Source organism: Semicossyphus pulcher, unplaced genomic scaffold (genome assembly GCF_022749685.1).
Source record: "Semicossyphus pulcher isolate SPU_LCO1_2020_fin unplaced genomic scaffold, fSemPul1.0.p SCAF_3, whole genome shotgun sequence".
NCBI classification, from domain to species: Eukaryota; Metazoa; Chordata; class Actinopteri; order Labriformes; family Labridae; genus Semicossyphus; species Semicossyphus pulcher.
Genome location: NW_027211704.1, coordinates 34,089,839 through 34,106,110, shown reverse-complemented (window position 1 = coordinate 34,106,110; position 16,272 = coordinate 34,089,839). Strand labels below are relative to the sequence as shown.

Sequence of the window (16,272 nt, the reverse complement as noted above, 5' to 3'; positions counted from 1 at the left end):
TTAAAAAGCGATGTGAGTTAGACAGTTCTGCTCGACAGGTAATTACCCCAGCTTCATTTCTGCTCTATTTGTTTCACATTGCTAAGATGTCTGCGGTTACTGTGACGTTGTGTTACGCTGGTGTTGCAGTCAGGCTAACGTTAGCTTGTTCCCGCTGCGGCTGCTGTTCAGTGTTGTTTCGTGGCGGATTGGCTGAAAATATGTTTGTGAATTGTCCAAGCAGTGTAACCGTTTCAGACTGTCTCCTGATAGTTCTGTGTGCCTGTGCTCTCACGGCTAAATGTTCACAACATCAGTGTGTTACTGCTTAGTTGGCTCTGTTTTTTCCACAGTCTCTGTTAGCAAACTAAGTGCTGGTGGTTTTGATTAATAGAATTAGCTGTAGATTACCATTCACAGCAAAAAAACTGATCTCCGCTGGTTTGATGTGTATCTGCTCCGATAGTGTTGGTGGTGTTTTACAACGGCCGCGGTGGTAGTCATTTCACGTTTTTACATAGTGTAGTGTATATCTGGCTCCTTCAGTTGCCGTGGTTACTAGCCTGCGCGCGCATGATCCTCCTCTGCGGGGAGGGATTTGGAGGCAGGACTGAGCACCACGGAGAGAGAGGGGGAAAGTCCGCTCTCTTCTCCATCTTACCTACTGCAGCTTTAAGTGACAGATCACCTAACCATCCCTTGAATGAAGTCCAGTCACAAAATCAGTGTTTCTCAAACACTATGGATGAATGAGTGAATTGTGTTCAGGGATGGAATAATTAAATGTGTGGCGACACCAAAGCCCTTAATTTGGTGGCCAGAGTACATCCTCGTGGCCAAATGTGAAGTTATGTTAAACACATTAACACCACGTTAACACAACTGCACACAGCCACAACAAAAAACATCCACAGACTAATAATGTGTTTTTATAATTATTTATTAACATATGGTTCGTGCTTACATTCTCTCACACTCGCCCCCAGCTGTGCCTGAGTTTTGGCTCCAAATAAAACCTTACAAACATTACATTGGTTTTAATTTTAACTTCATGTGATGATGTGCCCGGCAGACGTTACATAATTATTATTCTTAAAATTATAAACAAAAAAACGATGTTTAAAATGCAAACATTTGATAAATTCCTCCAATCCGGGCAGGTTAATGTGGCGCACATGACTCTGTTTGTTTTCACTTCTTGAAGCACCAAAGCAACTCAAGTAACTGAACACCTGTTTCTGTTACACCTGCTCTTGTTGCTTCAGCAGTTTAAGATCCAGAGCAACAATCTACATTTATGCTAGTGCAGCGGAGTTGATGACACCACTTGACTGTTGTGTGTAACATGACACCCTGTAATGGGCCCCTGCAGACTTGAGTGGGGAGCCCCGTATACTGTGCTGCTCTTCCTCATGCTGTCCCCGTGGTAGGTCGATTTAAAGCTTTTCTAAAACACCTTAAGAAGTTTGTTTTCCTCTGTGCTGTTTGTACATGTGGAGTGTTAAAGAGAACCCCCGGATCAAATGTCAAACACTTTTGTGAGGATGCTGTTTTATTAAAGAGGAATTTAAGCTAACAACGTCATTAGGCTTTGCTAGCTTGATTGTAGCTTCATCGTTAATCTCCTTGGTGTAGTTTACTAACCAACAGTGAGCTGAATTATTTCTTTGTTTTAGCCATTTCTGGAGCTTAAATGGGTCCTGTGACAGACCTATGCTTCGGCTGTTAACAGGTACAAATGCTGTTTTTGTATTTGAATGTAAATTATTTGAGCCAGTGTGCAATTTCTGGAGCTTATACCAGCAAAGGTAGCCGGGAGAGACCTACTGTGACTCGCTTGTTACCACAACAACGGCAGAAGATTTTATGTCTGTTTTGTAAGAGAGAGTTCACAACTGCTCCACGAGTTCAGAGGAAATACTGCGATACAGTAACGGTGCACCGGTGAAAGCTGCCCTTTTGGGTAAAATCTTCGTGGCCACAGGAGGAGGCACAAATACACGAATCAAAGCTTTATCTGCATATATTTACAAAATTATATAAAATGATGTCAAAATATGGCTGTGCAGCTCTGAAGCATGACAGGCTCAGCTGTACATTTTGTTATGTACCTTTAAATTGGAAATATTTTTCATACATTTACATAATGCATTTATGAAAAGCAGAACACACTTAAAAATTATGTACAAATATTATACTATATGACTCTAAATTGCCCTTAGGTGTGGGTGTGAGTGCGAAAGGTTGTCTGTCCAGGGTGTACCCTGCCTTACCCAATGACAGCTGGGATAGGCTCCAGCCCCCCCCCGACCCTGAACAGGATAAGCGGTATAGATGATGGATGGATGGATGGATTATGCTATATATAATACTATATATCATCATTAACATGGCAGCTTGTTATCAAAAACACTGGATGATAACAGGAAGACTTTTTTTAGTTGGCCATGAGTTAGATCAAATATTACTGCTTGTTCGCGGCTCGGATCAGGAGCCTATCCCAGCTGTCATTGGGTGAGAGGCGGGGTTACACCTGAACAGGTCACCAGTCAATCACAGGGCTGACACACTGAGACAGACGACCTTTCATGCTCACATTCACACCTACGGGCAACTTTAGAGTCACCAGTGAAACTAACGAGCATGTCATGGACGGTGGGAGGAAGCCGGAGTACCCGGAGGGAACCCACGCATGCACGAGGAGAACATGCAGACTCCACACGAGAAGGCCCCGTACAAACTTCCATTACGTCACGTAAACAAACCACATTGCTCTTAGCTGGCACTGGAGACTGGAGGGGTTTACAACGAAGCAAGATTAGAGGGTAAGCCAGGACTGTTGAGGAAAATGTTAGATGACAGCAATGTCATGTGAGATGCTTCTCCTGGTAAAGAAAGCTGACGAGCTCTGTTGAGCAAGAAAAGTAAAAGAATATCAGTAAACATTTTCTTACTGGACGCCCTCAGCTCCTTGGCCATCTCCCTCCAGCCAGCTGCCACCTTATTTAGATTTTTGAAGTGGAATGAGAAGGTGTCATACAGGTAACGGCTCGTTTGAACTTTTTAAAGTTCCTCGTCCTTGTCCACACGAGCGACAGGAATAAAATAGAAACAGGGCGTCGGGATCAAAACGGCGAGCTGCTCGCGGCCAGTCAGGACACTCCAACAGAAAACGATGTATTTAAACTGATTTTGTCGGTGACGCTCGCTCGCCTCGCATTCAGTTAGAACACAGTGTGAGACGACAATTCTAACCACCGTGCCATCTATACATACTACAGCATTCCAACAATTTAGATACAAATCTTAAACAGACTAAAATAATCCTCTCGGTGGAGGACATGAATTTCATTTCACTGACTCCTGACAGAGTCGGTCTCCTCACTGCTTCTGCTTCTTGTTGACCGTTGAGTAGAGAGGATCCTCTGAAGGTGTGGACGGATGATTGACAGCACCGTCGGCTTGACTTTGGCTGTTTTTGACAGAAGAATATTCACAGGCAGAGGAGCTGGGTTTGAGGATCACTGCCTCACCACCAGCTTTATCAGAGCTTTTTCGGAAGTTGACGACAGAGTAATGCAGCGAGGCAGAGGGGTTTGTGGGAAAGTCGACCGTGGCATAAATCGTTTTCATTGCATCTCCTGAGTCTGGATTCCTGACGCGCTCCTGAATCTCCGTGTAGATGTAATCCTGCCAAGACAAAACAGTTTGTTTCCACCTAACAATGAGCAGTATGAATAAGGTATTATTTGGAAACATTTATTCTCATCGAGTTCTTTGTTGTATTTGCAACACAAATACTTCAATGTTTGGCACAGATGGTTATGAGTAATCCACTGCTAACTCTATTATTATTCATTCACATTTAATGCATTTACCTCTTTGATGTTCGGTGCTGCTGCTGCTCCATTTCTTGTCCTTCTCGAATGTGAGAAACCTGGAAGACAGCATTCTGTAAATTCTGTGATGTAAATTGATTTCAACACTTGAAGCAAATCTGGCGAGTTTGCCTCAGTATGCACCTCATTTACAAATACTGTTGCACTTGTAGAGTTTCACTTGTTTGTGATTTTGTATTTCACTTAACTTAACTTTTAGCACTTATCTACAAATGTGTATCACTGGAGATGAAAAAGATGAAAGACAGAGGAACCTTCTGACATGATTAATATCACATGTAGTCAGTCTGCCTGCTTTGACCTCATATAAACATCACAGGTAGGAGGTGTCGTCAGTGTGGTTTGTGAAATATGTACGTGTTTCATGTTCTGCAAACTGGTGATGACTCTCTTACGTTTGGAGATAAGGATCAAAATTAGCAGGAAGAGCAGCAGCAGCACAACCGCACAGATGATCAGAGCAATGATGAACCCCAAGCCATCTGCAAGAAAATATGCAGTATTGTTTTAATCCGTCAACACTAATGTAAAATACACAAAGGTACATTCATTCACTTGTTTTGGTCATGTGACCGCATCCAGACTTTCTGGAAGGGGGTTCACTCTGTAATCCAGGAGGCCACTGGTAAACAGTTTTTGTTGACTCCTTCTTTCTGCCTACTTAACCATGCTCCAGACAATTGTATTGCAAATGTATCTTGCTACGGTGGTCAACTCCTCAGATCCCTACAGTCGACATGTGGATATCACAGATTTCTGCTCTTATTCCTCTCGAGAAGTTGACTCATGACCTTAATCACAAATCGGACAAGTTTTGGAGGATCTGGGAAACATTGCATTCCTTTTTACAGAAGCTGTAACTCATCATCTGTCCCTGGAAGATGAGGTCTGTCTGCCTTTTCATTTATTTCATGTATATGCTCTTCATTTACCTGTCTCCTGTCGTCTTTTTATTTACTTATTTATTTTATGCATATGTAGAAATATATAGCGCAGCGCTCACCGTTAGTTTGGGACTTTTTTGTTTTGTTACGTGTTTTGTTGTCTGGTTTGTTTCTTTTCTAATGTTTGTGCTTATAAAAATGAAAAACCAATAAAAAGAGTTTAAAAAAAAAAAAAAATCTGTCAACACGTGACTGCATAAATGATTTAAAAACATGTAGAACATGGTCCTCCTCTGACTCCTCTTGCTCTCCTGCAGGAGGTTGAAGTCATTTACCTGCTCTCTTACCAGAACCACCAGAGGCTACAGGAGTCGACTGGGTTGTAGAAACAGCAGTTGTGGATAATGGTACTGAAAGTGAGCAAACGTGAAATCAAATTATAAATGGAAAATGCAAAACCTGCTAAATGCAAAATCATTGATGAATTGATTATTTTGAGAGAAATAAAGAAACAAACTGTGAGAACAAAGCCAGAGGTTAGATTCCACACAACACTGAGACTAACAAATCGTCATGAATAGGGACGGGTATCGTTGGGACTTTACCAATACAGTCAGTACCAATACCGATACATCTGGATACCGATACTGCTCAATGATACCGACGGTTATCGATACTTTTATTGAGACTACTGGTTGGTCTACTGGTTAATTGACGCAAAACATAAAGACAATGTGCCTCTGGAGGGGGGGTGTAAGTGGGGTTCAGGGCTGTGGTCGTCTCCCTGCAGTAACAACAGTTAACATTGACGGTACATGTAGTAACAGTTTCAATCACAAGCAATACAAACAGTTTTTGTTGACTCCTTCTTTCTGCCTACTTAACCATGCTCCAGACAATTTCTCGGACACGGACACCAAATCTCTGTAGACCCTTCTTTTGTTTTTGGCTACAAAATGTATCTTGCTACGGTGGTCAACTCCTCGGATCCCTACAGTCGACATGTGGATATCACAGATTTCTGCTCTTATTCCTCTCGAGAAGTTGACTCATGACCTTAATCACAAATCGGACAAGTTTTGGAGGATCTGGGAAACATTGCATTCCTTTTTACAGAAGCTGTAACTCATCATCTGTCCCTGGAAGATGAGGTCTGTCTGCCTTTTCATTTATTTCATGTATATGCTCTTCATTTACCTGTCTCCTGTCGTCTTTTTATTTACTTATTTATTTTATGCATATGTAGAAATATATAGCGCAGCGCTCACCGTTAGTTTGGGACTTTTTTGTTTTGTTACGTGTTTTGTTGTCTGGTTTGTTTCTTTTCTAATGTTTGTGCTTATAAAAATGAAAAACCAATAAAAAGAGTTTAAAAAAAAAAAAAAATCCGTCAACACGTGACTGCATAAATGATTTAAAAACATGTAGAACATGGTCCTCCTCTGACTCCTCTTGCTCTCCTGCAGGAGGTTGAAGTCATTTACCTGCTCTCTTACCAGAACCACCAGAGGCTACAGGAGTCGACTGGGTTGTAGAAACAGCAGTTGTGGATAATGGTACTGAAAGTGAGCAAACGTGAAATCAAATTATAAATGGAAAATGCAAAACCTGCTAAATGCAAAATCATTGATGAATTGATTATTTTGAGAGAAATAAAGAAACAAACTGTGAGAACAAAGCCAGAGGTTAGATTCCACACAACACTGAGACTAACAAATCGTCATGAATAGGGACGGGTATCGTTGGGACTTTACCAATACAGTCAGTACCAATACCGATACATATGGATACCGTTACTGCTCAATGATACCGACGGTTATCGATACTTTTATTGAGACTACTGGTTGGTCTACTGGTTAATTGACGCAAAACATAAAGACAATGTGCCTCTGGAGGGGGGGTGTAAGTGGGGTTCAGGGCTGTGGTCGTCTCCCTGCAGTAACAACAGTTAACATTGACGGTACATGTAGTAACAGTTTCAATCACAAGCAATACAAACAGTTTTTGGCTGTCATGGCAACTCTGAAGTTAATTTTACAGTAACCATGGCGACAGGTGTCTTGGGTGTCTGACTTCTAACATTACCCCCAGCAGATGAAGCTGGGGCTGCTGCTTGACTGACGCTGTCTATGGATTCATTTGGAACATAAATAAGAAGTGACTGAACAACGACAGGCTCATTTATAAGAGCCATGTGTTTTAACTGCATTTTGAGTTTGGCTAACCTTATCAGAGCCACCTGGACTCAGAGGCTGCACTCAGATGTACTAGCAGTAACGCTAGCAACAGTGTTAGCATTAGCCGCTTTGCTAAAGCAGTCAAACTCGCTGCACTGCTTCAGACTTATGGAATGAACTTGCAAGTGTTTGGTGAGTTTGCTGGTGTTACCCCCCTTACCTTTTTACATAAATGGCAGGAAGATGCACCAGAGTTAAATTTGGTAATCTGAGCCCTGAACACTGAACACTTTGCTCTGTCCACCATATAGACCTACTAGACTTCCTCCAGCATGAGACCACTACAGTGCAACATCACCGCCTGACGCCGGGCAGCTTCGTCATCACTAGGGGTCATCACTGATGCCAGCTGCATCAGAATGAAACAGCAAACAAACATGAGGGACTGTTCATGTTAAGTAACAATAGGAACACTGTTTGTCCATGAGCTTATCAGTTCTTTCAGTACTGACCAATCGCATACCGGAACCAAAAAATACCAGTTCTTGATACCCATCCCTAACGGTGAAACACTTGCAAGTACAGTTCTGCAAGCATGAAACAGGAATACAGGATTTAGGACCTGAGTGCCGACTACAGAGGCAAAGTTTAATTCAAAAGGAAGATCAAAAAAAGGCTTCTGACATGGCGAGGCAGGCAAAGGACGAAACAAGAGAAGACAAAAAAGTACTTTAGGAAGAAGGCAGGTGATCAAAACACCCAACATATAAACACTGGAAAACACTTGAGCACTGGGCACGTTACATGTTCTTCCTGGCTGCTCGATGCACTTCTATTGCACTGGATTTGACATCATCGTTGTGTGTTGGATTTCAGACGACTCAAAAAGGACTTTGACTTTTGAGTGACCATAGCGTCTGAACTAAGATGTATCTGCAGAAATCAGATTTCAAATCACCTCCAAATCTGGCTTTGATCTGATTTGAGAAAAAATTGCCATCAGGACTTAAAAAAAACTAATCTGCGTTTAATCTGTATTTGCAATCAGGGTGTTTCAGGCCATCACACCTGCAGGAAACACGGGCAGGAAGTGAAAGTAACTGAACAAGATGACAACATGATGAAGGTGATTATAACTCACGAACAAGGTGTTAAAAAGCAACCCAGGGAGAATGCAACAACTAGATCCAAACCTCAGCACTGTCAGAAAGTCTTATGAAACCTACACTGGAGGTTAAATGTCATCCCATCATCTGTGGACATTGTTAGAATAAAGTTTTAAATACGTTCTGGACATAATTACTAAATGTTTACATCACGATCTTTGGCTCAGGAGAAAGTAAAAGTTTGGGGAGAAAAATCACGAAGCTCATGCATCATTTGTTTGGTAACTTCACCCCAAGTATTTGGGTTGATTGTGTTTCGTGTAATCACTTCACACCTTTTTGTCTTATCCAGCCTCACTTTCAATACTAAACCACGTCCTGTAGTTGCGAAACCGATTTGCTTCTTCACATTTGAAAGGTTTTGTTTCTTCTAACTTCAGCAGACATCTTGGAGGAACTTTACAGAAAACTCTGTGCATGTGACAGAGACGACTTTAACTCTTAGTCAGTCACTGTGAAAACAACATACTGTAACTCTGACTCTGTATTCTTGGTCAATTTCAATAACATTTCACATCCTACTACCAGCTTCAATATAGTGACAAGAAGCTGTTGAGTCCATATGTCTTAAAAAACTTTGACTGGTGTAAAGATTCACATGATCAGAGGTGACTGAGCTCACCCTAATCACCTGGTCCGGAACATAAAAAAACTGTTTGCCACTTGAGAGTCAGTCAGGTCAGAGGTGGTTAAAGTTCTCCCCTGGACACATTATTATTAGCATCTTTGCTAATGCCGTGTCACAGTGTATGCTAATGACACATGAGTAATATCTGCAACAATGTTACAGTGTTGGGTTGTGGTTTTGGTAGATAGTGGAGGAAGTTCCAGGGCCTGCTTTACATCCAAACTGTGAACACTCATACATGTTGTCTCTGAAACACTCACTATCTTTCTCTCTGTACTGACAAGTCCCCTCTCGTCTGCGCTCAGGACATTTTTGTTGTTGTTGTTGTTGTGTTAGAAAGTGATTGGCTTTTCCAAATCAAAGATATATCTGGATATATTTATAAAATCATAAAAACTATGTCAAAACATGTGCAGCTCTGAAGCGTCATCATCTCAGCAGTTCATTTTGTTATGGGTGTCTGTGGCGACATTCACGGAAAAAATCCCAAGCGGCGCCCAGTTAGTGACGCGTTTTCCATCAGCCAGCAGTGGTTGGTCTGCCAGAGAGGGTAGGCGGAGCTAAGCTGCTGCTTGTCCGCTCTCTGCGAGTGTTGCGAGTAAACAGTAATCTACTATGGCTGAACAAACAAAGAAAAGATGGATGACTACAGATACAACTTCAACAAGAAGTGAAAATCCAAAGAAGAAACAAACTCGACGCTCAGATGAAGCAAACAGTCTGAAAAGGAAAGCGACCGTCAGCCAGGAAAATCAAGAGTTACAACCGGAGCCGACCGTGGACGTCACACATGCAGCACTGTCTGGATATCTGGGAAGTGTGCTCCTGCAATTACTGTTTATCGCCATAGGTGCCGTTAAAGAGAATGAAACAGATCTTCAAGATTACCACTTTAAGTAAAAAGTTTGCTATTGCTCCCAGAAACGTCAGACCAGAGCCGATGGATGACCTCTTCCCCAGGCCAAGGCCACATCCTTTAAAAGTTGTTGTAAAATGGCATCTGTGATACGATGCAACACTAAATCTCTTAGGAAACATTTCAGGAAACATTTTAGCAAACAGACACGGAGAATACATATTTTGGAGTGGATGGAATCTTTCATTATTCTTTCTTAAAAACGGCCCCTAAACTCTACAGACCAAAAACACATTTATCAAAATAACAGTCCAACAATAATCAAACATTTATGAAGCATTTTGATCCTGGTTTCTATCCATCAGTAACACTCCTTAAAATCAACAAAACAAAATATCAGCTCACTCACCTACGATCAATGACAATCTGTGGAAGAATGTGTTGCTGCGAGTGTTGTCAGTGCTTCTTGCTCCACACCAGTATGTCCCATTGTCTTGCATTGTTACATGTCTCACTGTAATGGTGATATTTTTCTTTGTTTTATCCTCCTCCATGGAAAACCTCTCATTGCTCGTCTGCTCGCTGTTGTTTAGTAGAGGTGGACAAATAGAAGGATCTTCTCCCTTACAAATGAAAATGTGTGATTCTTCTTGGTATTTACACCAGTATGTAAGATTATGTCCAACAGTTGGAGACCTTTTGAAGTCAGCTTGAATATCTGTAGACAGACAGACAAACAGCATTGAGTGTATTTGACAACATATTGAAAAGAAACCTTCATTAAAGGTGTTAGTGAATCAAACAGTGTCAGCTGTGTGTGACTCACCTTCAACCGTCAGTCGTATTTGTCTGAGTCCAGCTTGGTAACTTCCGTCTTTAGATTTCACTCCACACCAGTAGACACCTTTATGCTGCGAGGACACTTTACTGATGGACACGTTGAAGCCTCTGTAGCTTTCTGTGAGAGTGAACATCCTGTTTTTCAGTGGAGACGATTGTGTTGCTAAAATGTCCTTACAGATGGAACCGCTCTCTTTGCAGAAGAACTTGACATTGGACTCATAACTGTTCTCTGGGTATTCACATGCGATGGTGGTTTTAGCTGTTTTGTACGCAGCTTGGTGAAATGGTTTCTGGCACTCATCTTCATCTGTAAACAAAACAGAAATAAAACATGTAAAGTGTCAGTAAGTAGACTTTCTAAAACACATCTAAAAACTGGAATGAGAAGGTGCTTCACTAACATGCAGAAACAAGAACACTCAAAGTACAGCAAGATAACAGGGAGTCTGCAAACACAGAGAAATCAAACACAAACAGATCAGGAGGGCCCAATCAAAAATCATGTACAAGTTGGCCTGTGGCAAATAAAAACTCTTAAATGTGGAACCGGCCTCTGCTGCAGTACCTTCGAGGCCCACCAGTGGGCTGTGACCCACACTTTGGGAAACACTGGTCTAAAACATCTTAGACCCATTTTTCAATCGTCTAAAACGAGGTCAGAACATCAACGTGTCACAAAACAGGATTTTTTTTACTAGTTGTGATGATTTGTTCGAGTTCATGTCAAAGATCTAATCCTGAAGATGTCAGTTTTGTTCTCTTTGGCAGCACCTTTGCAATGAACAGTAATTGAGGGAGCACACTTCCCAGATAACCGGTTGTAACTCTTGATTTTCCTGGCTGACGGTCTTTTTAGACTTTGCTTCATCTGAGCGTCGTTTTTTTTTTTGTCATTTTCACACAATTAATCATTGTGATGTCATTTCTACAAGTTTTTTTGTACCATTTTGCAGTGGTCTAAGCCAAGACGTAAGTTCAATACAGTTAATGTTTCATACAAAATATATATAATATCAAACATTCATGTATAAAACTGAAGATGTTTCACTGCCGTAATGCCCATGTGCCAGTAATGTAATGTTACAGTAATGTAACAACCTAAATGGCCGGAAAACCTCAAAAAGAAGAGAAAGAAGAACTGCAAGCGCAGGTACTTCGACCAGGAAGGTAGAACGTGCACCAGGACCTACAGAGCGAGGTGAGGGAGCCGCCGTGATAAACACGAGGCTTCAGGCTAACTACAGACGTCGTACGTTCCACTCTGTATGCAACAGAGCAAACCACAAACGTACCTTACGTTCTAACTTCCGTCGCCCACAATGAAAAGTAAATGTTACATCGTAATGTCATAATGTCATAATTAATATGATGCCATGTATGGATGTGCATATCATCCTACCTTTACACAGTAGAATGTGTGGTTTATGTATTGTTGCTAAATCTCACGTTATCTTTTATTCTGTTCTTGTTTTCATGTGAAGAAGTGAGAGTTAGTTTTAAATGTGAGTTTATTTCAATCAGATTACAAGAAAAGTTTTCTCTTACCAGTTTCCAGTTCCTGTAGGCCCTTGTGTTGGTTAGTAGAAGAACCAAATTCACACTTCCACTCGTCAATGTCCTCCTGTCTGAGCTGTTTGATGATCACCCTCACTTTTTTATTATCGGTATCACGGGCCACGTGAACTCTGTCACGGATTTCATCCTCGTCCTTTTTAGTGATTTTAAGGGATTTTTTCGTTGGATTCACTACAGACAAACTTTCATATTGTCCATCTTTGTTTTTTGGATATGGGCAGGTGAAGTCAACCCATCCGTCCGCACATCCCTCCACTTGAGCTGAGGCCTCACCTCCTGTAGATCAGACAAAGACAACAGTTCACATCATGTCAGACACTGAAACAGTCCCAGAACTTCTGCTTGTGTCTCTTTAAATATTTAAATGCATCCTGTGTGTTCTACGTGTTCATACAGTGTTATCACGCACCGTCACTGTTTATACAAGTCCTGCTGTAGATACTGTGTCTTTGCACTTTTTACACTCTCTATATCTGACATTACAGCAGTCGACTATCTGGAGACTTTCTTTCTAGTTGTTGGTCAGTGGTGCTTTAAATACATTAAATACGTACGCAAGCGTAGATTTACACTTGTTTCTCTACAGCGTGAAGAAGTGTACAGAAGTACATTGTGAGCAATAAAAAACAAATTCCCTGTGTGTGTGTGTGTGTGTGTGTGTGAGTACATGTTTGTCAAAGTCTCTTGTCGTCTCAAATTTACTGCTTTGCTAAATCACTGCTTTTAGTGCCGTTGTTAGCAGCAGCTATAACAAAGCCTGGATAAAAGCCCTGTTCCTGTGCAAAATGTCAAGAGACTGGAAAGTAACCAAATGTTGATATTGTATCTAGATTAGAATGTAGGGCCTGTGTCTCCACAGTGTTAGGTCTGTCTAAGTGCTGGGAACGAGCACTTGAGTGTGGAAATAAAAGCTTTTATTTTCACTACGAGTGTGTACTGGAGGATGTGGCTTCTTAGCGCTCACTAGTTGTAGTGTGTCAAGGATGTGTGTGCATGACACAATCTGTAGGGGACAACGAAACGGTGATTGTCATCGCCTCGTCTAATGGGGCGTTCCAGACAACTCGGAAGTCGAGTTCTTCCGACCTTCGACTAGAAAAATTGCTCTGGAACGCCATTCAAAGTCGGACATCCTACTTTCTAACTCGGGGCAGCTTCATCAACCCGACTTCACGAGAATCAGATTTCTGATGTCACACAACAATGGCCGCACCCACGGAGAGGCACATCGTTAACGCAAACTATCAACTGACTTGCAACATAATTTATATTTGCCTGCATTTTATCGAAAACTATGACAAACTTTGAAAATGCAAAGAAACAAGTGAAATTGTCTAACGACTTGCTAAAGAAACGTCAGTTTGTCACGGTCGGCTATGTTTTTTATTTATGTTTGGCGTTGTGCACCTGAAGCACTTTGAGTTCGGAAGTTGGAAATTCCTACTGGGAAGTTCTCGCGTTCCCAGTTGTCTGGAACGCAGCATAAGAGCTGTTGTTAGATGAATTTTGTCTGATATGTTGGACGCGTTGGGACAGACAAACATCGCTCCTCCATTTTCTTGGTTAGGCTGATAAGACCTGCTCCCTATGGTTGTTTTAAAAAGAGCGGCGGTGACGACACCAAAACCTTTCTGGAACACGTCGAGATTTTTTAATTACAGGAACCTGCAGCAGCCGCACGAAAAGGTTGTGGCCCTCAGACTCAACAGCACGCTGTCTGCTGCACTTTTCCTCTTTTGGAAACAATTTTACAAAAGACGCCGACACTCAGGAAGAAACACTGTGTGGAAACAAGCCTTTAGGTCGTCTGTTAAGCTGCATAGTGCGAGACTTCAGTGGGTCTGTGCGGTCTGTTCATGTGATGTTCATCAGGATGTCACTCAGGAAATGTTGAGAACACATGACAGACAAGACCATAATTTACTACACAGGTCTGACAGCTTCACACACACGAGCACAACAAACACCTGGTGCTGTTTATTCACTTTTTATGTGGATCATACTGACACATGAATCTCTTATTAACAAACAGAACTTTACATTTCCGGCTCCTCGAGGCAGTTTGAATAATCTAACAGGTTTGGCACCTGTTCGACCCCTTTTTGAAATGACGGGCCTTTTTCCTTCCTGAATAAAACGTGACTTTTCACTTCTTCTTTTCTAGACTTTAGACGAGACACCACAATAATTATTGCATCTTTGTTCAGCATTACCCATGTTTCAATGGTATTTCATTATTTTAAAAGTATCCCAAATGTATTCAAAAGCATCGCGGCCTGCGTTCAAAGGGATGTTTTTGTTAGCAGGCTGCAGAAACATGTGTTCTGACAGCTCCTTGTGCAGTAAGCTTTAATTAACAGGCATCAGCCATAACATTATGACCAGTGGCAGTGACAGTGGCCCCTGTCAGTGGGTGGGATATGTTTGGCAGCAAGTGAACATTTTGTAATCGAAGCGTGTTAGAAGCAGGAAAAACAGCAAGTGTTTGCGTGAGGATGTGAGCGACTTTGACAAGGACCAAACTGTGATGACTGGACGACTGGGTCAGAGCATCTCCAAACCTGCAGCTCTTGTGGGGTGTTCCCGGTCTGCAGTAGTCAGTAGCTACCAAAAGAGGTCCAAGGAAGGAAAACCAGTGGACTGGTGACAGGGTCATGGGTGGCCAACGCTCATTGATGCGCGTGGGGAGTGAAGGCTTGACCGCCTGCCCGTGAGAGTAGCCGCAGACCGGTCAGGGAGCCCATGCTGACCTCTGTCCACCACAGAAAGTTCCTACAATGGGCACGTGAGCACCAGCTAATGGCAGTGGCCTCTCTCAGCAGGATAATGCGCCCTGACACACTGCAGACATGGTTCAGGAATGGTTTGAGGAACACGACGACGAGTTCAAGGTGTTGACTTGGCCTCCAGATTCCCCAGATCTCAATCCAATGGAGCATCTGTGGGATGTGCTGGACAAGTCTGATCCATGGAGGCCCCACCTCGCAGCTTACAGGGCTTAAAGGATCTGCTGCTCACGTCCTACACTATACCAGGCAGTGGCCATAATGTTATGGCTGATTGCTGTATAATAAGCGGTGGCACTGTTTGATGAACTACCTACTGTAAAATAAATGTATTTAAATAGTATTGGATGTAGCAGATTATATAATAATAATAATAATAATAATAACTTTATTTATGTAGCACCTTTAAAAACAGGATGTTTACAAAGTGCTTTGACAGACAGAGCAAAGGCAGGGACTCAGGAGGATCACGGAACACAAAACAGATTTAAGGAACTTTCAACGATGAGGCCAAAACGAGGATATTCAAAAGAAGAAAAGTGAGAAAACAGGAAGAGAGGCATTTCGAGCAATAAGCAATGCAAATTAAGAGAAAAATAAATGAAAAAATTAAATGAAAATAAAAGCAATGAAAGACCATAAAAGGTTTTAATAAATAAATAAATAAATAAATGAATAAAAATAAAAAGACGACATAAAAGACAGAATAGCAGCAGACAGAATTGGTTTTGGCAAAAGCAACTTTAAAGATCACATTTCCTGCACAGAGGACGCTCATTAGAGACATCAAAGACTTTCATTAGAATATTTTAAACACAATATAAAAAGAATAACAGTTAAGATGAATTAAAATTAGGTGATTTTAAAAATTGATAATCAAACGTGAAACGAAAAGTCCAGAAATACAGAAAAGAGTGCAGTTCAGTGGAGCAGTAGTAAAGTGAGTCTGCTGCTGTGTTTGAGTACAAATACAAAAGTAGCTCTAGAAACAGACCAGTGGATGTTCTGAATTATACTCTGATTTAAAGTCTTGGTCAGTTTTAAGCTTCTTACCTGTCATCAGGGAGAGCACGAGCAGGAGGAAGCTTCTCATGTTGAATCCTCTGTAGAATTATTCAGCTTCACTTGTTAGTTCCTCTTTTCTTTCTTGGTGTGTCTGCAGCGCCGTGTTTCCTGATGTCATATTTTAGGTGGCATGAAAGTTGCTGCTGCTTATCCTCTTCCTCCACCTTCCTTCACTGCAAAGGAGTTTCTGTAACACAGTTTTAACCCTTTTAGTTCCAGTGGAACCGTGCACTGTTTAAATAAAAAAACGTGTTCTCATTGTCATTTTTTATATTTCATCACCTCTGAGCATCATGAAGAAAGTTCCCCGTGGTTATTACCAGGTGTTGTTCACTTCGCTTTTTGCTATGTCTTATTCTGTCTAACAGGAAGTGACACTAAAAATGTGTTATTGTCTCTGTGTGAAGAACAACA

At 41.6% G+C, this 16,272-nt stretch overlaps 1 protein-coding gene and 1 long non-coding RNA gene across 2 annotated transcripts; both read right to left on the bottom strand.

The window, feature by feature from the left end:
* Positions 1–3,640: 3,640 nt before the first annotated feature.
* LOC138605908 (uncharacterized) lies at positions 3,641–5,359 on the bottom strand. The gene is made up of 4 exons (XR_011309341.1): positions 5,098–5,359; positions 4,274–4,360; positions 3,858–3,916; positions 3,641–3,669 (listed from the first exon to the last, which is right to left on the bottom strand). It is a non-coding gene; the product is annotated as an uncharacterized lncRNA (long non-coding RNA).
* Positions 5,360–6,238: 879 nt separating this feature from the next.
* On the bottom strand, positions 6,239–15,932 carry LOC138605288 (polymeric immunoglobulin receptor-like). The gene is made up of 5 exons (XM_069677434.1): positions 15,847–15,932; positions 11,978–12,283; positions 10,416–10,739; positions 9,999–10,307; positions 6,239–6,321 (listed from the first exon to the last, which is right to left on the bottom strand). The coding sequence occupies exons 1-5, from the start codon at positions 15,884–15,886 to the stop codon at positions 6,239–6,241; spliced, it is 1,062 nt and encodes a 353-aa protein (XP_069533535.1). The 5' UTR covers positions 15,887–15,932.
* Positions 15,933–16,272: the final 340 nt, after the last annotated feature.

Excerpts from the sequence above, each read along its gene's own strand:
- LOC138605288 (XM_069677434.1), bottom strand. The coding sequence starts at position 15,886 with ATGAGAAGCTTCCTCCTGCTCGTGCTCTCCCTGATGACAG. Across the intron at positions 12,284-15,846 it reads CGTGCTCTCCCTGATGACAG|GAGGTGAGGCCTCAGCTCAA; the intron begins GTAAGAAGCTTA and ends TCTGATCTACAG. Across the intron at positions 6,322-9,998 it reads CAGATTGTCATTGATCGTAG|TACCATTATCCACAACTGCT; the intron begins GTGAGTGAGCTG and ends GCTCACTTTCAG.